Here is a 21,389-nt window from a genome sequence, read left to right as displayed (position 1 = left end):
ATCGTAAAAGGGTGGTAAAAGGAGGAGTAGGGCTGATTAGGGACCAAAAAAGGGGACTTGCGAATGGAGACGGGGGGGCATATTTGAGTATTAAATGAAAACTTTGCATCTGTCTCTACCAAGGAAGAAGATGCTCCCGAGGCCATGACAAAAGGAGGTAATTAATACGTTAGAGGGGTTTATAATTGACAAGGTGGGGATGGGGTATTAGATAGTGTTACAACCGGTTCCCTGGTGAGGTTCCCCCAATTTGTTATGCTCCTGAGTGAGGAGGAATAAACTGGCTCCCTTTCTTTATTCAACTCCCTCGGTTAGTCGCAACAAGAATAATTCAAAAAGGATCCCTTCCCTTGTGGATACCTTTTCCCAGTCCAAATATATGTATGTTTAAAAGGCCAATTTAACCAGGCTTTATTCAGTTAAAGAAAGAGCGAGCTTATTAGTTACTAAATTGCAAGAAAAATAAATAAAAATGTAATACACATACACACAGATTAAAAATGAGAAGTGAGTCCAGAAATAAAAGCTAAAAAGATATACGAATCAGTTTTTGGCCAGTCCATGAGGAGTAGATGATGAAACATTGCAGCCATTAAGTTGGATGATTCCGATAGAGCTGACTTTGGTAGTTGAGCAGCAGGTTTGGAGATTCTTGGTTCTGCAGGTTAGCTGAAAGGAGTTGTCCTGTTTCCTTTTTGACTGTGGCTTTGCTGTCTTGTGACTTATTTCCAGCAATCAGAGAGAGAGGACCTTTCTACCTGCAAGCGCAGAGATGCCTAGTTGATGTTCTTCAGCTGTGACCCTCACAGCACACCCTCGCACACCAGGCCTGGAACACCAAAGCTAACACACGCAACTGGATTTTTGTTGGCTTTTTAACCCCTTCTCTTGTGTATTCCTGGAAGGGAAAAAACAAACAAACATGTCTTTCACCCAGATCTGCTTTCTTTTCAACTCACATCATGTCCACGGTCTGGAATATAACTCACAAGTGATGGTTTCTGTTAAAATGGTAATCAGCCTTCATTATCTTCACAACCACAGGAGATTACAGTTCAGTTTTTGCATTGCATCTTTTCCTTTGAAGTGTCTCTGTCTGAAGGAGGCCTTGGCCCCTTTTTAGGTGCGACATTCCGTTCTCTGGGCTAGTTGGTAATCCACATAGGAATTTTCCAGCAAGTGGTTACTTTACTGTCTCAGCCAGCTTTTGCCTGTTGGTCCTACTGAAAAAACATGTCTTACTTAAACAGTTCAATATGTCCATATTCATGGCTATGATCAGTTGTCATGACAATAGGCTGTTTGTATTTAAAGTTGATAAGGCACCAGGACTGGGTGAGATGCCTCCAAGGATACTGAGGGAAGTGAGTGGAAATTGCAGAGGTACTGGCCATAATTTTCCAGTCTTCTTTAGACTCAGGGGTGATGCCAGAGGACTGGAGAACTGCAAATATTAAACCCTTGTTCAAAAAGGGTGTAAAGATAAGCCCAGCAATAACAGGCCAGCCAGTTTAACTTCAGTGGTGGAGAAATTTCTAGAAACGATAATTCAGGACAAAATTAATAGTAACATGGACAAATGTGGATTAATTAAGGAAAGCCAGCACGGATTTGTTAAGGGAAAATCATGTTTAACTAATTTGCTGGAGTCTTTAAGAAGGGGTAACCGGAGAGGGTTGATGAGAGTAATGGTGATGTGCTGTTGATAAAGTACCACACAACAGACTTGTGAGCAAAGTTATAGCTCATGGAATAAAAGGAAAGTAGCGACATGAATACGAAATTGGCTGAGTGACAGGAAACAGTCATTGTTAATGGATATTTTTCGGACTGGAGGAAGGTTTGTGGTGGAGTTCCCCAGGGGTTAGTGTTGGGACCCTTGCTCTTCTTGATATACATTAACTTAGATCTTGGTGTACAGGGCACAATTTTAAAATTTGTGGATGTAAAGAAACTTCCAAACTGTGAAGAGGATAATGTAGAATTTCAAAAGGACATAGACAAGTTGATAGAATGGGCGGACAAGTAGCAGGTGAAGTTCAACGCAAAGAAGTGCAAAGCGATTTAATTTGGTAGAACAAGGAGAAACAATATAAAGGATACAGCTCTAAAGGGGTGCAGGAACAGAGGAAACTGGGTGTATTTGTGCATAAGTCATTGACAGTGTCAGGACAAGTTGGAAGTGCAGTCAATAAACCATACAGTATCCTAGGCTTGATTAATAGGGGCATAGAGTACAATAATGAGGAGGTCCTGTTGAACTGGTATAAAACATGAGTTTGGCCTAAGTTGGAGTATTGCATCCAGTTCTGGGCACCACACATTAGGAAAGTTGTAAGGCATTGAGGGAGTGCAGAAAAGATGAATGAAAATGGTTCCAGGGATGAGGAACTTCAGTTACAAAGATAGATTGGAGAAGTTGGGATTGTTATCCTTGGAGAAGGCTGAGAGGAGATTTGATAGAGGTATTCAAAGCCATGAGGGTTGTGGACAGAGCAGACAGGGAGAAACTGTTCCCACTTGTGAAAGGTTTGAGAACAAGAGGGCACAGGTTTAAAGTAATTGGAAAAAGAAGCAAAAGCGACACGAGGAAACACTTTTCCACGCAGCGAGTGGTCGGGGTCTGGAATGCACTGCCTAAGAGTGTGACGGAGGCAGGTTCAATCGAGGCATTCGAAAGGGGAATTAGACTGTTACCTGTAAAGGAAGAAAGTGCTTGGTCACAGGGAGGAGGCGGGGGAATGACACTAGGTGAATTACTCATTTGGAGAGCTGGTGCAGACAGATTCTGTGAATCATTTGACAGTTTCAAATTTCTATCATCCTTTGTGTGTAGGAATGTTTCCTAACTTCATTCCTACGCCTGGATCTAATTTTTAGACTACGTCCTGTTGCCCATGAGTCCTCCACCAACTGAAATGGTTTCTCTCTAGCAGCCTGGCCAGTTCCCCTTTGACAGCATGAAAACTTCGATCAAGTCAAATCACCTGTGCCCTGGGATGAAAGGGTGGAGGTGGCTTTCTGTCTCACCTAGCCTGTCAAGATTTGTAGAACAGTGCATGGAAAATGGGGCAGCGGTGAGAAGAAAGCACAGCAAATAATCCTGGAACCTTTACAGGGTAGCAATGGGGCATAGGTCCATGAGAGCTAAGCACTTAGGGTGCTGGAAATCTGAAATAAAAAACAGAAAATGCTGGGAAAGCTCGGCAGGTCTGGCAGCATCTGTGGAGAGAGAAACAAGAGTTAACGTTTCGAGTCCCATATGACCCTTCTTCAGCATTTTCTGTCTTCGTCCATATTCCGAGGGCATTCGTGCAAGTTTTCCAAAGGAACATAAATTCCTCCGTCGAGAATTTGTTAATTATAAAAAAAATAATAATAAAGTCAGCCTGGGTTGAATGGGAAATAAGTGTTTACATTTTCTTTCCATTCTGTACAGGTCAGCCCCTTCAAGTAACAGAGATGAAGTTGCATTTTCAAAAGCCAAGAAGAAACCAAAATGCTGACTTCATCCTTCCAGAGGAAAACAGTTTCCAGATGGGTGGGTATCTTTCTCCCCCCCCCCTCTCCTCCTTAGCCCTCTTGATGTTGACATAGCAGCTGCTTGCAACAGCAACAGCAGCAGCAGCAGCGCAGCGGCGGTGGTTCAACACAGCCCGGCGCGACCTAACCTTTCCCCTAGTTTCCAGCGCTCGAGTTCAGTCAGTTCACACTGACACGGGTGACTCTGCATGTGGGCGGACCTGGTTGAGCGCAGGGCGAGGGCGGGGGTGGGCGGGGCCAGCCGCAGCCTCCCCGCCAATCACGCTGGTGACGGCGCGGGGCCACGCCAGCGATCAGCCCCTGATCACGCGCTCACTGCGCCCCGATTGGCCGGCGCTGGCTACACCTTTGTCTCCCATTGGTGGAAGCTTCACAGCCGCCAGCTGTAATGTAATTTTTTGTTGTTCTTGTGTGTGTTGCAACTGGGTCGTTATGTCCACCCCGCAGAAAATCTGTTATTTCTGTTGCTCCCATTTGTGAGCTCCCACTCCCTTCTGCCCTTCTCTACCACTCCACCCCCCCACCCCCCCACTCCCCGCACCAGCGTTATAATTGTTTCGATTGGGGATTTTTTTTCTTTTTTCATCAAAAGATGCGGTGTAATTCTCCATGTCAAGCTGCAGAAATGGAAGATCCACGCAATGTAAGTACATTAATGTGCAGCAATGAATGTATAAAATAATGAACAGTATAAAACAAATGAACAGTACTCATTGACGGTTCTAAGGATCCTGTGTCTTTCAGCTAGCTAATATACCTGAGGGTGCGTTTTAAGAAAGATTTTAAACCGCTAAGGGGGAAAAAAAAGGAAAGGCGTTGATTGCAATAGTGGCAAAAGGGTTGCTGTTTGGCGTTAATAAGTATAGATGGTGTAATGTAGACAATATTGTATTAATGTAAAGTGGGGACGACAAATCCGTTTGTTACAATCAGCCCTTTCTTTAAACGTGGTGCAAACATTATTCATCTCATGCTCGAGAATAAGACCTTTTGCGGATTTGAATGTACAACGTAAGCATTGATACAAACTGAAATAATTTTAGCATCACGCAGAATTTTCCCCAGATAAAAACACTTCCAGTTTTCCATTCAGATCAGAGTGATGTCGTAGTATCGTCTGGAAGTTGGATTTCGTATGAAGCTAGATCAGTCACTGAGTTTGTTTTCTTGGACAAAGAGATGTTGTAGGAGGGGACTTCCTGGTAGAAGCTTCGGAGACATGCAGACTTCACATGGCTGCTTAGTCGATGACGTAAACACGATTCTATATTTGGAGTGGGAGGATCACTGAATCCAGCCTACCCCCCGATGCCTCTTTACTGAATGTTGCCAGACCCACTATTTTGGCACTATCACGTTTGGTCTGAGGTGGTATTTTAAATGTATATTAGCTGAGAATCTGAATAATCAACTGATGCAACCAAAACGTTGGTCTGTTTTAAAGTTAGGTCTGAAAATAAATCAAAATTCCTATTTTACTCTTTTCTAAAATTGTGCACCTAATTTTTCTGCATTGCAGTTTGAGATTATTCTGACGTTTATGACTGCAATTTACATTCACCATCATAAACCCTTTCTGCCAATTTTCTGACAATTTGTGGAGGGAGGGGAGGGAGAGGGAGACCTAAACTCCACTTCTCAGAAACACCTTGGGATTTTCTTCTATGTTAAAAGCCCTATTATTAGTATTACTATTACTATTATCATTTCAGCATCTTGTTGTAATTGCACATCTGCCAGCAACGGATGCAGAAATGTTAATACTTCTCTAAATTTAAGGTGCATCAAAATGGACTGAAAGTTCAAGTTAATTTTTATTTTAAAATTGAGATTGTTTTTGTTTCCAGGTTGAGATCATGGGCATTTATGAGTCAATATTAGAAAGGAAGCGTCACGACAGTGAAAGATCCTCTGGCAGTACATTGGAACAGAATGATATTGAAGCTGTGGAGGCTCTTGTTTGTATGAGTTCCTGGGGTCAAAGGACCCAAAAAGGGGATCTCTTAAAAATTCGACCACTGACACCTGCTTCAGACACAGATTCTGTGCACTGTGAATCTGTTCCCCCAATGTTGCAGAGGGACTACCACTCGTTGTCTTTACTTGTAAGTATGCAGTTTTTCTAAGTGATTCCTATTGGTAACAATGAAGTCAAAGACAAATATGTTAGTCTTGGCAACAATTGAAATTCATGAACTTGTAAACTTGCTTTGTAATTATATGTGTTGGTGTAATGTATTTAGGATCAAAGGTAACAAAAGAATAAGAAAAAAATTGTGTGCGTGATAGTTGAGGAAAAAGCATCATTGATCTTGTTGCAATTTCAAACTCAGCTTAAAGTTTCTTTTGTCTTTACAGTGTATGACTCCACCACACAGTCCTGGTGAATCAGGTAATGCTGCCCTGGTGCCACAACTTACTTACGCAAAGCCAACAGCGGTCACTGTAAACACTGGAGTCTACACAGTCAACACCATGACCACAAAGCCTGTCTCAGTGAACATTCAGGAGTTTTCATGTGAGAAGCCTCTTTCAGCTGAACCTAGTGTTGCTCATCACTGCAGGTCGGTGGCCACTAGTGTCATCCGTCACACTGCTGATAACTCTCCCTGCAACCACATTCCTTCATCACCGCTGATTGAAAGACTGGACTCAAGTAGTTCAAATCTTAGGACAGAGATGAAAGGAAAAGTATCAAGCCAATGTAAGCATGCTAAGGACATGCGCACTTCTACAGATTTTGCAAGTAAATGCTTTTTGCAGCAGAATTGCACCAGCCTAGTTACCAAGGACCAACAGCAAGCAGTGCCCTCCTTAGCATTGCCTTGTGCACCAGACAAAGTTGATACTGAACATCAAAAATTAGCCAGATCTTTACCAGCACGCTTACCATCTATACCTGTGACAAACACTCCAGTTATTTGCCAGATGTTCCCAGTGAATGGAAGAGGAAGAGGAGGAGGGGGAGGTGTCATTTCGGCATTCATCCAAACCCAGACCAACTGTGTAAAGCCTGCAGTTACCCAGGTGACTCCAGTTTCTCAACCTCTTTTGATGGGAACATCCATGCCACAAGGAGCTGTGATGTTTGTGCTACCCCAACCCTCTCTCACTCCACCTTCTCCAGGTCAACAGACAGTGATGACAGTTGGCAACACAAAGTTATTGCCGCTTGCACCAGCTCCAGTCTTTGTCTCGTCAGGCCAAAACTGTGTACCACAGATGGATTTCTCTAGAAGACGCAATTATATTTGCAGCTTTACTGGATGCAGGAAGACCTACTTCAAGAGTTCTCACTTAAAAGCACATCTCCGAACTCACACAGGTATACTTTAATTTGAGCATAATAATGGCCCCGATTTTGTGATTATAGAACTGTCAGCATTCCCTGTCATCACAACAGTGGAGCAGAAAGCAACTTCTGGTGTCCGCACATGTGCAGTTAAATATGGAAATCCAGAAGTTGCTGTCACTAATTCTCTGCTCCTTCACAAAGCGCACTGTCAATGGCCCTGCAGACAGCAAACTTTAGAAATTATTTGAACTGATGTGACCTCCCCCTTTTATGCTGTAATAAAACACTCTGAGAAATTGTGTTTTGTTGATTTAAGTTTAACAGAACCTTTAACATCGCACTAAGTCATAATTACTGTTGAGTAATCTCTCTGGCCCTGAAAATCTAATTTTATATTTGTGGAATGTCAAATTTACACCTTATGATAATTCCAAAGGTTTTAAACAAAAGTTTTTAAAAAAATTATATTTCAGCATCTAATTTATTTCCAATTTATATCCCAATTTTTTAACTCTCTGTAAAACTTTAAAAAATTGAATAATAATCAGTCCATTTTAATTCCTGGTTTGCTATCTGTAAGAATTTTTCAATATAATTGATGCCTTACCCTGCTTGATGACACCATTGTTGCTGGACAACTGGATAACCCCTAGACCTGAGTCAAACTAGCATCAGGAAATAGGAAATCCAAGCTACAGAGATCACTGGATCTTTTTGGGCAGCTTTCTTTGAGGCCATCAGCGAGTGCTGTTGCTTCACTGCTGACTGAGAGATCTGAGCCAATTTATAATATATTCTGATGTGATCTCAATTTTATGATGAAATGGTGCATATTTAACCTGAAAGATTGTATATTTTATTACAATTTCTTTTAATATACAGTTCTTTCTTCCATTGTATTTAGTAAATTTTAAAAGCAAATTACATCAGTTTTAAGTGATAATATCCAAATGTAATTAAAAATCTAATATTTTGCACATCACCTTAAATGTAGAAAATAGCACCTACGCTGGTTAGTATAAGAAAACAAAAGTGCATTACATATAATGATCCTGAGGGACCTTGACAGCGTAGATCCCAGGAGGATGTTTCCAGTCTTGGGAGAGACCAGAACTAGAGGACACAGTTTAAGAATAAGAGGTCTATCGTTTGAGACTGAGATGAGGATGAATTATTTCTGTCAGAGGGTTGTTAGTATGTGGAACTTTCTTTCCCAAAAAGCAGTGGAGGCTAGGCCATTGAAGTTATTAAAGGCAGAGTTGGACAAATTTTTGATGGACAAGGGAGTCAAGGGTTTTGGGGGGGTTCAAACAGAAAAGTGGAGTTAATACCACAACCAGAGCAACCATGTCTTGCTGAATGGTGGAGCAGGCCCGAAGGGCCAAATGGTCTACTCCTGCGCCCATGTTCCTAGACTTTACTGATGGTTAGATAGTTTCTTTGAACCAATATTTACTTTCAGATGTATACAAGCAAAAAGCAACTACCTGAAAGACCACAATATTAAACATCTAATTTTTCATTCGTTGCTGTCACTGTTTTTATTTCTGACCAAGTTAGATATTTATTTGTATAAACAACCAGTTTAAGAAAAAAAACAATAAACATTTTATAATTTCCTCCTAAAATGATGAAAGTTACTCATGCTTTTAATGTTGATTTCCAGAGGCCTGCCAGATCTGGAGGAACCTTATCACTTACAACAATGCATAGCCACTTACCCCTGTTATATTTCTTTTGCTACCTGTGAATATGACCATGGGAGATGAAACAATTTCAAATACATCTCAGGAAAATGAGGCTTCTTAGCCTAAAACATGGTCTCCTTTTACTAGATGGTGTGGTAGAATTCCTTTAAAGAAATTCAGGTGAAGGGCTGGAATTGTGCACTAATCATTTTTATTTTCGCAGGTGAGAAACCATTTAACTGTAATTGGGAAGGGTGTGACAAAAAGTTTGCACGCTCAGATGAGCTTTCGCGACACCGCAGGACTCACACCGGAGAGAAGAAGTTCAAATGCCCTGTTTGTGATCGACGCTTCATGCGCAGTGACCACCTCACCAAACATGCTCGTCGTCATATGACTACAAAGAAAGTACCCAATTGGCAGGCTGAGGTTAACAAACTGAATAAAATTGCTGCATCGGCACCTTCTGTCAGGAATCCTGCCATCCCCATGACAAGTGTATTGATTTCTCCACCAACTTCCGCCTAAATGAGATAACCTACAGAGAATTTGCACTATGTTGTCAGAAAATTAAAACTGACTAAGTTGTCAGTAGGGACTGAACAAGCAGCTGTTGTCTGATGGACTTTTAAAGCAATTCTGAATGCTGCATGTTTTTACTGGATTCTCAAGTATGAGTTCATTTCTCTTTCCTATGTATGTGAGTAGTGACAAGATACATTTGTAAACTAGCTGGACATGAAAATCTGATAAGCCTAAGGGTGGAATTTTCCTTTCATTTGTAGCAGTGAAATTCCACCAGTGTTCAGCATGGAAAGCTATCATCATATTGTAAACCTTTAATTGTAATGTAAATAGTATTTGCTATGCACATTGTATACTTGCTCTATTTAATAAAACAATTTTCATGTATAACAGATGAAAAATATTGGACTTTTATTATTGTGTTTTCTCCCAATACAGGAAGAACATTGACTTGTTTTGCCGGCAGAAGTGGGGTTTTGAAGCAAAAGTTTGAGCAATCTCTTTTTAATCTCTAGCCTACTGATATCGACAATTAACAGGCTATGAATTGAAATTACTAAGTTGTACATTTTAAAGAAAGTGCAAAGTTTTGTAAATTCACTATGTTCTGTCCGAGTGACATTAACTGTAGACTTATGCACCTTATTTTAGATGCCCGGCGTTTACAATTATACATGCTGTTTTCAGCATGACCATATGTTGGCAAATTGCATGTAGCTGCATGAAGCATCCATTTAAAACAAAAACGACAGTAATCAAAACAAGAACTCAGTGAACATCTGTCTAAAACATCTCAGACACAAACTTCATGTGTCCGTTCATATTGAGGTGGGTAAGAAGCAAAATTCATCAACCCACCTCATCTGAATGATTTTGGCAGTGTTCCTGTGCACCCAGCATTCTCTGTCTTCAATACAGCCATCGAGTTCTTCACACAGTAGGAGGTCCAGACAGTGTTGCTGCAGACCTTGTGGGCACAGTCACCCTGCTCTTTCTTAAAGGCAGGCTGCTTCTTAAAAGGGAGCTGCACAAAAAGATTGCTACGATAAAAATTTTTGCCAACTGAATACCAAGGTAAAAAGAGGGATCCAGACTGATGGAAGCTGTGCTGGAGGGACCAGTGATGCAGGTCTGCATGAGGAGAGACCCCATTGTTCGGCAGGAGTCTAAGAGACTTTCAAGGACAATCATCAGAAGGGAGTGGGAACAGGTGGCCAAAGAAGTCAACTCCCAGAGTCTGGACCCGAGGAGCTGGCAGCCGCGCTACAAGAGATCCAATGACCTCACGCAGGTGATCAACATCAGTGAATGCTTCTTCGTATGACATCTACCCACTGCTAACCTCTACGCTGTTCAGTGCAACCAGGCCACATATAAAGGATGCATTATTTGTCAGCTAACCAGAGGGCAATGTGGCAGGTAAGTACAACTGCAGAGGACATACAGGCACTGCTGAATGGGAATGCATGTTGAGATGCTGTGTGCATTGGTCGGCCTGCCAGACAGCCTCCTGTCACTGTCAAGGGGCTTAGGCTCCAGCTTGGAAGAGGGTATGGTGCAGAAGATGCCCTCCCCGCAGCCTCTACTCCATCTCCCTGCTGCGCTGCAGACTGAGAAGCACTGACTCTGGAGGCCCTGACCTGGTTGCAACCTTTGCGTAGATGAGTCACCTACTCCACTGCTATCTCTTGTGAGGATACAGTAACAATGTCTATATGTCCACTACAGTTGTACTTACTTGCCACATTGTCCTCGGGTTAGCTAAAACACCTCCAAAAACAGTCCAGATATTTCCAGACACTTTCCAGTAGAAAGAGTTCCAAACATTTAATTTACCTGCAATCGGGATCCATTACCCTTTAAAAAACATTCCTCCAGGGCCCATTTTGCTTTTTCATGCTTCTTTTTTCAAGAATACCAGGACCTGCATTGCTCAAATTTTGAAGCCTGGCATCCCATCAGCTGATGGACAATGTGACATTAGGATAGCGCCAATTAATTGTGGCTGCATGCAGCCATATTCTCGGAGAATCCTGCATTGGTCACACAGGTAGTGGCCTACAGTCGGCCCACACCAGCACAGCCAGGTAGGCCTATGTAGTGCCGTTACGTAGTTCAATTTTGTGCCCCTAATTTCAAGAAATAGTAGGGATAACTCTGACATTAGATGACTGTGTATTCTCAATGGTAATTGAGAGAAATATTTTAAAAGGCAGACAAGACAATTTTCTTTTTATTCATTTAGGGGACATGGGCATCGCTGACGACGTCTACATTTATTAACTGTTTCTAATTGCCCTTGAGATGGTGGTGTTGAGCCACCTTCTTGAACTGCCACAGTCTATGTGATGAAAGTATTCGTCACAATACTATGAGGGAGGAAGTTTCAGGATTGACCCAGCAACAGTGAAGCAATGGCGATATATTTCCAAGGATGGTGTGTGACTCAGAGAGGAATTTGTAGGTGGTGAGGTTCCCATGCGTCTGCTGCCCTTGCCTTTCTATGTGATAGAGGTCGTGGGTTTGGGGAGTTCCATTGAAGGAGCCTTGGCAAGTTTTTGCAATCCATCTTATAAATTATACACACTGCTGCCAGTGTGCCACTGGTGAAAGGAGTGAATGTTGAAGGTGGTGTTCAGGATGGTGCCAATTAAGAAAACTGCTTTGACCTGGACAGTGTCGAGTATCTTGAGCGTTGTTGGAGCTGCACTCATTCAAGCAAGAGAAAATGTGTTCCATTAGACTCCTGACTTGTGCCTTGAAGATGGTGGAAAGGCTTTGGGGAGTCAGGAGGTGAGTTAATTGCCTCAGAATACCCAGCCTCTGACCTGCCCTTGTAGCCACAGTATTTATGTTGCTGGCCCAGTTGATTTTCTGAGCAGCGGTGACACCCAGAATGTTGATGTTGAGGTATTCAGTGATGGTAATGCCGTTCAAGATCAAGGGGAGATGATTAGAACCTCTCTTATTGGAAATGGGAATTGTCTGGGAATTGTGTGGTGCGAATGTTACTTGTCACCTACCAGCCCAAGCCTGAATGTAGTCCAGGCGTTGCTACATGCAGACACAGGCTGCTTCATTACCTGTGCAGTTAGGAACGGGACTGAACACTGTGTAATCAGCAACAAACTTCCCATTTTCTGACCATATTATGAAGTGATGGCCTGAGGCTGAGGTAATTGGCCATCCACAAACACGCTGATCTTCCTTTGTGCTAGGTATGAATTTTCCCCCTGATTCCTACTGACTTCAATTTTACTAGAACTCTTTGATGCCATGCTTGGTCAAATGTTGCCTTGCTGTCAAGGGCAGTCGTTCTCATCTTATTTCTAGAGTTCAGCTTTTAGTCCATGTTTGGACCAAGGCTCTAATGAGGTGTGGAGCTGAGTGGCCCTCACGGAACACAAACTGAACATTGATGAGCATTTATTGTTAAGTGCTGTTTGATAGCACTGTCAATTTCACTGTCCATTACGTGGCTGATGATTGAGAGTAGTCTGATTGGCTGGATTGGATTTATCCTGCTTTTTGTGGACAGGACATACCTGGGCAATTTTCCACAATGTTGGGTTGATGCCAGTGTTGTAGCTGTACTGGAAGAACTTGGTTAGAGGTAGGGCTGGTTCCGGAGCACAAGTCTTCAGCACTATAGCTGGGATGTTTTTGGGGCTCATAGGCTTTGCAGTGCCCAGTGCACTCAGCTGTTTCTTGATATCCTAGTGGTAATGTTACTGGACTAGTAATCCAGAGGCCCAGGCTAATGGTCTGGTTCAAATTCCACCATGGCAGCTGATGGATTTTCAATTCAATGAATATAAAACTAGTCTTAGTAATAGTGACCATGAAATCACTGTCAGTTGTTGTAAAAGTCCATCTGATTCACCAATGTCCTTTAAGGAAGAAAATCTGCCATCCTTATCTGATCTGGCCTACAAGTGACTTCAGAACCACTGCAATGTGGTTGGCTCTTAAATGCCCTCTGAAATGGCTGAGCAAGCCACTTAGTTTTGTCAAACTGCTACAAAGTCATAAAGGAATGAAACCAGACAGAACCCCAGGCATCGACCTAGGCACGGAAATGACAACAGATGCTGTCAGACCTGCTGAGTTTTTCCAGCAATTTTTGTTTTTGTTTCAGATTTCCAGCATCCTCAGTATTCTGCTTTTATCTTAGTGTTTAATTGACTGCCACTTCTCTTCCAGGAATGCCTACCTTGAAGAAGTACTGCTCTTCTCTCCGACAGGATTTCCGCTTGTCTCTTTTGCCCTGTTCACCTTCATTGCTTTCCATTTCTCTCCTGGTGTTTGACAAGGTGTTTACTAAAACTCGCTTTCACAGCCACATTTCCTTCCTCAGTGACTGTCTCCATCTCTGACTTACCCCACGTGGATTCCAACTGACGTTCCATCCGTCGTGTTTCGAACCCACCCAGGATTAAAGGTATCTCCGGGACATACAACACTCCTCGGACTGCCGTTCTCGTCGCATCCTGAGATCCACACTCAGTGCCATGCGCCACTATATGAACACACTCGACCTCTCCCTCCAGCAGCACTGACTCACCCTATCTCTAAGCTGTCCTTGCCCCCAGTTTCATTTTATTCTTTGTCTTATCCGTTGCCTTAACAAGAAACTTTATCTCTTTCTTTCAGGTGCTAAGGAATGCAAGCTCCAACAACTCATCGACACCAACGCCCATCCAGGACCCTCCAACCCTGCCTGTCCCTCTGACCCCATCCCGTCTTCTAATCCCAGCCCTCGCCGTGTATTCACCATACCCCCTGACCTTCCCCTCTCTGATGCTGAACGTTCAGTGCTCAGCAAAGGACTCAATTTCATACCTTTACGCCCTCACCTCAATGAATTCCAGGCTTGGCACGATGCTGAACTCTTCCTCAGCCGCCTTCGTTTCTGTGCTCACATCTTTGGGCAGGAGTCCTCCCCCCATTCAGCTGATCCATTCACCTGCCTCCAATATTCTCCCTCCGCCTGGAACCCTCCCTCTGGATTTTTACCTGCTCTTGGTCTTTTCATTGAGAACTGTCGGCGTAACATCAGTCATCTCAATTTCTCAGCTCCTCTCACTCATTCTAACCTGTCTCCTTCTGAACTTGCCACACTCCATTCTCTCAGGTCCAACCCTGACTATGTTATCAAACCTGCTGACAAGGGTGGTGCTGTTGTTTTCTGGCGCACTGACCTCTACCTCGCAGAGGCTAAGCGCAAACTCTCAGACACTTCCTCCTACTTACCCCTGGACCATGACCCCACCACTGAACATCAAGCCATTGTTTCCAGGACTGTCACTGACCTCATCTCCTCTGGAAATCTTCCCTCCGCAGCTTCCAATCTCATAATCTCCCAACACTGGACAGCCCAATTCTACCTCCTCCCCAAAATCCACAAACAGGATTTGTCCTGGTAGATCCATTGTTTCAGCCTGTTCCTGCCTCACTGAACTCATTTCTTCCTATCTTGACTCCGTTCTCTCTCCCCTTGTCCAGTCTCTACTCACCTACAACTGCAATTCCTCGGATGCTCTGCGTGATATAAACAATTTCCAGTTCCCTGGCCCCAACCGCCTCCTCTTCACCATGGACGTCCAATCCCCCTACACCTCCATCCACACCAGGATGGTCTGAGGGCTCTCCGCTTCTTCCTTGAACAGAGGCTCGAGCAATCCTCATCCACCACCACTCTCCTCCGTCTGGCTGAGCTTGTTCTCTCACTGAACAATTTCTCCTTAAACTTGTCTCGCTTCCTCCAAATAAAAGGTGTGGCTCTGGGTAACCGCATGGGCCCCAGTTATGCTTGATAAAAGCAAAATACTGCAGATGCTTGAAATCTGAAATAAAAAACAGAAAATGCTGGAAAAACTCAGCAGGTCTGACAGCATCTGTGGAGAGAGAAACAGAGTTAACGTTTTGAATCCATATGACCCTTCTTCAGAACTCTGAAGAAGGGTCATACAGACTCAAAATGTTAGCTGTTTCTCTCTCCACAGTTGCTGTCAGACCTGCTGAGTTTTTCCAGCTTTTTCTGTTTTTATCCCAGTTATGCCTGTCCCTTTATGGGGTATGTGGAACATCCCTAGTTCCAGTCTTACTCAGACCCCCTCCCACAATTCTTTTTTCAGTACATTGATCACTGTATTGGTGCCGCTTCATTCTCTCGTTTGGGCCTGTAAAAATTTAGCAATTTTGCTTCCAATTTCCACCCCTCTATCACTTTCACATCTCCGACACTTCCCTTCCCTTCCTTGACCTCTTTGTCTCCATTTCTGATGATAGACTGTCCACCAATATTCATTACAAGCCCACCGACTCCCACAGCTACCTCGACTACAGCTCCTCACCCCCTGCTTCCTGTAAGGACTCCATCCCTTCCTCTCAGTTCCTTCGCCACCGTCACATTTGTTCTGATGATGCCACTTTCCAAAATGGTGCTTCTGACATGTCTTCCTTCTTCCTTAACCGTGGTTTCCCACACACTGTGGTTGACAGGCTGTAATCTCCTTCAGCCCTATAAATCTCCTAGATCTTTGTGTGCTGACAGTCCTGGCCTCTTGAGCATTCCCAATTCCATTCACTCCACCATTGGCAGCTATGATTTCAGTTGCCTAGATCCTAAGCTCTTGAATTCCCTCCAGAAGCCTCTCAGTCTCTTTCCTCTCTTCTACTTTAATATGCTCTTTTACATCTACCTCTTTGACCAAGCTTTTGGTCACCTTGATTAAGATCTCTTTATATGGCTTGGTGTCAAATTTTGTTCCATAACACTGCTCTAAAGCACCTTGGGATGCCTTATTACATTAAAGGTGCTTTATATATGCAAGTTGTTGCTGTTGCATGCTTGGTAAACAGTGTTGAGGGGGAACTCATTCGTGTAGCATTGTTTCAAGCAACGCTGCGCAGACTTAATTGATTCCCAGGGGAAAGACAGAGCCACGGGACACTACCCGTGCAGTCCGAGCAGGTTTGTTCAATGATATAAATGGAGAAACCTGCCTGAGTCACACAAGTTCTGGCTCAGCGCTGCTGCCTGTCCCTGGAAAATCAATGTAAGTGAAGAACGAATTTCCGCCACTATGTTTTCAGTGTAGGTGCATATTGCAGTTGGCTCCCAGTATACATAGGGAAGAATTTTCCTGTCAGCGACCGGGGGTGGGGCCCGCTCGCCGACGTGTAAAATGACGTGCGGTGACATTGGGCGGGTGTCCCGACGTCACCGCGTGTCATTTAGATTGTCAGTTCTAAATGCGTGCCCGCCGAACTGTCAAAGGCCTATTAAGGCCACTAACCAAGTAATTAAAGCTGTTAAGAATGCTGCCTGTCCAACCTTAAGGTTGGCGGGCAGGTGAAGAGCCCAGGTGGCCTTCGCATTTTTCATGAAACCTCATCCACAGGTGGGATGAGGTTTCATGAAGGGTTTATTAATTAAATAAAATTTTTTGGAAGAATTAATGGACATGTCCCAGCTCATGTGACAGTATCACATGAGGGGGACATGTCCTTAAAATTTTTTTTTAACCTTTATTACATTTTTCAAAACTTAAACTAATCTTCCTGGGGTACCTCCGTGCCTCAGGGAGATTTCTGTGCTCTTTTGCGTGCATGTGCGCGAAAAAGCGCAAGCCCCGACTCAGGGAATCCCTTCCACCCACACAGGGAGCGCACAGCGTCATGTGTGTCATGCTGGGCGGACCTTAATTGGCCCACCCATGTAAAATGGCAGTGCGCACCCGATCGGGGGCACCGACCGGGTTCGCGCTCGCTCCCGCCTGCCCCCACACAACCCCCCTGACGGGGGGACAATTCAGCCCATAATAATTACAAAATAACAGATTTGTATTTTTCCAGTTATATGTCATTGCTGTTAGCCAGCATAAAATATTTACTTTGACAAGGAGTATTACAAATTCTTGCATAATGTTCAGAGACTGCTTTCCAGGGTTATTAATGACAAATGGGTGGTCAGTAACATAATATAATTATATTGGTAAGCATGTATTCTTTTATAAGCTTTTTAAGTTTGAAATAAAATGTATTAATCGTCTAGAGTTTGCTGCGAAAATAATAGCAAATTTAGTGGCGTCCACTGTTATTAATGTGTAAGTTCTCCAGAAACGTATGGCGAAGAAGAGTTATACCAATATGAATTACTATAAGTTGCTGGGCAATTTGTGTTGCTCTGCTGTTAGCCTGGCAAAAATTTCATTTGCACATTAATTGCTAATCAAGCTCACTGAGAAAGTTAGGGCTTCAAGTACCTTTTTTTAGCAATGAGATTTATGTTCCTTCAGTGCTGCTCACACTCTCCTGCCAGAAAGAGAACAATTGAAACTGCTGGGTCTCATTCCTGCAGGTATTAAATTCTTGTTTGAGATTTTTAACGTTTTAAATTTTTTTTTTTACTTTTTATACTTTGAAATTTTATGTGGTTTCTTTTTGTATATATTGTAATGTATATTTGGCCTGTCACAACTTCCTCCCAAACCGTGATGAAGGGATCATTAATGGGTTGGGTGCCCAAATTTAGAACATGTGATAGGGGCGCCCACCTCGCGGAGAAGATAGAATCATGGACGAGCCTCCTGTCACTGCATGAGAGGAATGCACAGGTCAGCAGAGTGGAAGAAGAGCTGACCGTGACATGTTGCATTGAAATTCACAGAAAAGCAACTATTTTAAAGGAGCTTGGTTGAAATTCTAACATTTTAAATAGTTGGATTACTGTGGGATCTGCATTTCACTGAATTGGTATGGTTAAGTCGCCTATTTGAGCCAACGAGAAAAGAATGAACTCCATTCCTTCTGTTATAGACGAATTTAAAATGTCTGATGAGCTATGTGTAAGTGTTAATTATATAGATTGACATCTTTACAAGGAGGAAAGATTCCTTTTTTTACACTTCAGATCATGCTGTCACTTAATGAAAGGCAAGTCACAACTAATTTTAATGAATGTTTGCATATTCAGAGCATATACTTCAGTGTTTAAAAAGCGAAAATTGAAACATAAGTCAACCAGAATAACAATGAAATAATTGAATATATTATCCATTCTGAATATTGGGGTTGGGGGGATGGTTTCCTCTTGCTGTTCCAAGAAAGGTGTGATTCGGGAATGGAAAGTTTTCTTGGTTTTGAATCCAAAAGGGGCATTGGGCAGGCAAATCTGGTTTTAAGCTTGCCAAACATGAGTAATGTACAAGTGAGCCAAGTGTAACTTGCTAAAACATTCCCAAGAGTGTGTAATACTGGTGCTGTGAATTGTTCCCTGCAATGCATGTTGCTACTACATAAACCACTCATCCCTTGAATATGCTTTGAGGCAGTTATTGGGCTTGCAGAAAAGGTTGGGTAAATGCTTTTGCTATAACGAGATCACACCCTATGACTGCACCAGGACCAATTTAGTTGAAATCCATGCCAACCCAGAAAATCAGGGAGTGCTGACACGATACTAAAAAAACCGCTTACAATTCAAAACTAACCTCTCAATGTCGACCTGTGACACACACATATAGTAAAGCTCAATGGGTCACAGGTTTGTCAAAACCTAAGCTTCAGGTACACCCAACATTTCATGACCTTTTATATAGATTGTGGATAAAATTTTTGGAACTGTTCTTCTTGCCGAAATAGGGGAGGGAATGGCGTAGTGGTATTGTCGCTTGACTAGTAATCCAGAGATACAGGGTAGTGCTCTGGGGAACTGGATTCAAATCCTGCCGTGGCAGATGGTGGAATTTGAATTCAACAAAAACCTGGAATTAAAAGTCTAATGGTGACTATGAAACCATTGTTGATTTTCATTGTAAAAACGCATTTGGTTCACTAATGCCCCTTAGGAAAGGAATCTGCTGTCCTCACCTGGTTTGGCCTCCATGTGCCTCCATGTGACTCCAGGCCCACAGCAATGTGGTTGACTCTTAGATGGCCTCTGAAATGGCCTAGCAAGTCACTCAGTTTTATCAAACCGCTACAAAGCCTCAAAAAAGGAATTAAACCAGAGGCACTGGAAAAGACAATGGCAAACCCAGCCCTGTTAACCCTGTAAAGTCCTCCTTACTAACATCTGGGGGCTTGTGCCAAAATTGGGAGAGCTGTCTCACAGACTAGTCAAGCAATAGCCTGACAGAGTCATCCTCACGGAATCATACCTTAAAATGTCCCAGACACCACCATCATCATCCCTGCGTATGTCCTGTCCCACCAGCAGAACAGACCCAGCAGAGTTGGCGGCACAGTGGTACACAGTCAGGAAGGAGTTGTCCTGGGAGTCCTCAACATCAACACTGGACCCCATGAAATCTCATGGCATTAGGTCAAACATGGGCAAGGAAACCTCCTGCTGATTATCATATACCGCCCTCCCATCTGCTGGTCATGTGTGACATCATTTTGGGCTCTAACCCTTAGACTGCCTGATGCCCTTATGCGAGTGTGAGTTTGGAGTGAGGAGAAGTTTCACTTACCCTGGCAGAGCACCTCAGATCATTCATTCTTTTCCTACACTGCAAGGCGCTCCCTTTTTGTGTGCCACGGGCAATGACCTCCCTGGTGACCTCCTCCCAGGCCAATGTGGTCAGGTGGGAAGACTTCCTGCTCCCCTCCCTCAGAAAGAGAACCTCCCACCTTTCCGGGACAGCATTGGAGGAGAATCCCCAGGGAGGCCTTGCTGAAGCATGGAGCGAGTGTTTAGTTCTTTTGGGCGCCATGGTGAAGCAGAACTTAATGCTACAAATGGCCTGCAGCAAGTGAATGCCTAGGAGGTGACGTAGTGGCATTGTCACTGGACTGATAATCCAGAGACCCAGGGTAATGCTCTGGGGACCTGGGTTTGAATCCCACCACGGCAGATGGCGGAATTTGAATTCAATAAATCTGGAGTTAAGAAGCCTGATGATGACCATGAAACCATTGTCAATTGTCGTAAAAACCCATCTGGTTAATTAATGCCCTTTGGAGAAGGAAATCTGCCTTGGTCTGGTCTACATGTAACTCCAGGTCCGCAGTAAGGTGGTTGACCCTTAACTGCCCTCTGAAAGGGCCTAACAAACCACTCAGTTGTATCAAACCACTACAAAGTCAATAAAAAGGAATGAAAACAGATGGACCATCGGCCTAGGCACTGATAATGACAACAGCAAGTCCAGCCCTGTTAACCCTGTAAAGTCCTCCTTACTAACATCTGGAGGCTTGTGCCAAAATTGGGAGAGCTGTCTCACAGACTAGTCAAGCAACAGCCTGACAGAGTCATCCTCACAGAATCATACCTTAAAATGTCCCAGACACCACCATCATCATCCCTGCGTATGTCCTGTCCCACCAGCAGAACAGACCCAGCAGAGTTGGCGGCACAGTGGTACACAGTCAGGAAGGAGTTGTCCTGGGAGTCCTCAACATCAACACTGGACCCCATGAAATCTCATGGCATTAGGTCAAACATGGGCAAGGAAACCTCCTGCTGATTATCATATACCGCCCTCCCATCTGCTGGTCATGTGTGACATCATTTTGGGCTCTAACCCTTAGACTGCCTGATGCCCTTATGCGAGTGTGAGTTTGGAGTGAGGAGAAGTTTCACTTACCCTGGCAGAGCACCTCAGATCATTCATTCTTTTCCTACACTGCAAGGCGCTCCCTTTTTGTGTGCCACGGGCAATGACCTCCCTGGTGACCTCCTCCCAGGCCAATGTGGTCAGGTGGGAAGACTTCCTGCTCCCCTCCCTCAGAAAGAGAACCTCCCACCTTTCCGGGACAGCATTGGAGGAGAATCCCCAGGGAGGCCTTGCTGAAGCATGGAGCAAGTGTTTAGTTCTTTTGGGCGCCATGGTGAAGCAGAACTTAATGCTACAAATGGCCTGCAGCAAGTGAATGCCTAGGAGGTGACGTAGTGGCATTGTCACTGGACTGATAATCCAGAGACCCAGGGTAATGCTCTGGGGACCTGGGTTTGAATCCCACCACGGCAGATGGCGGAATTTGAATTCAATAAATCTGGAGTTAAGAAGCCTGATGATGACCATGAAACCATTGTCAATTGTCGTAAAAACCCATCTGGTTAATTAATGCCCTTTGGAAAAGGAAATCTGCCTTGGTCTGGTCTACATGTAACTCCAGGTCCGCAGTAAGGTGGTTGACCCTTAACTGCCCTCTGAAAGGGCCTAACAAACCACTCAGTTGTATCAAACCACTACAAAGTCAATAAAAAGGAATGAAAACAGATGGACCATCGGCCTAGGCACTGATAATGACAACAGCAAGTCCAGCCCTGTTAACCCTGTAAAGTCCTCCTTACTAACATCTGGAGGCTTGTGCCAAAATTGGGA

The 21,389-nt window shown here is 43.7% G+C and overlaps 1 protein-coding gene and 1 long non-coding RNA gene across 3 annotated transcripts; one reads left to right on the top strand and one right to left on the bottom strand.

The window, feature by feature from the left end:
• Window positions 1-410: 410 nt before the first annotated feature.
• LOC144680537 (uncharacterized) lies at window positions 411-3,725 on the bottom strand. Of its 2 annotated transcripts, none has more exons than XR_013576576.1 (2): window positions 3,418-3,725; window positions 411-898 (listed from the first exon to the last, which is right to left on the bottom strand). It is a non-coding gene; the product is annotated as an uncharacterized LOC144680537 (long non-coding RNA). The 2 variants fall into 2 exon arrangements; XR_013576575.1 differs by lacking the exon at window positions 3,418-3,725 and adding an exon at window positions 990-3,177.
• Window positions 3,726-3,936: 211 nt separating this feature from the next.
• Window positions 3,937-9,452, top strand: klf11a (Kruppel like factor 11a). The gene is made up of 4 exons (XM_078541617.1): window positions 3,937-4,186; window positions 5,391-5,648; window positions 5,902-6,868; window positions 8,750-9,452. The coding sequence occupies exons 1-4, from the start codon at window positions 4,136-4,138 to the stop codon at window positions 9,052-9,054; spliced, it is 1,581 nt and encodes a 526-aa protein (XP_078397743.1). The 5' UTR covers window positions 3,937-4,135; the 3' UTR covers window positions 9,055-9,452.
• Window positions 9,453-21,389: the final 11,937 nt, after the last annotated feature.

Source organism: Cetorhinus maximus, chromosome 5 (assembly GCF_964194155.1).
Source record: "Cetorhinus maximus chromosome 5, sCetMax3.hap1.1, whole genome shotgun sequence".
NCBI classification, from domain to species: domain Eukaryota; kingdom Metazoa; phylum Chordata; class Chondrichthyes; order Lamniformes; family Cetorhinidae; genus Cetorhinus; species Cetorhinus maximus.
The sequence above is the reverse complement of the archived record's forward strand: the minus strand, read 5'-3'. Positions and strand labels throughout refer to the sequence as shown.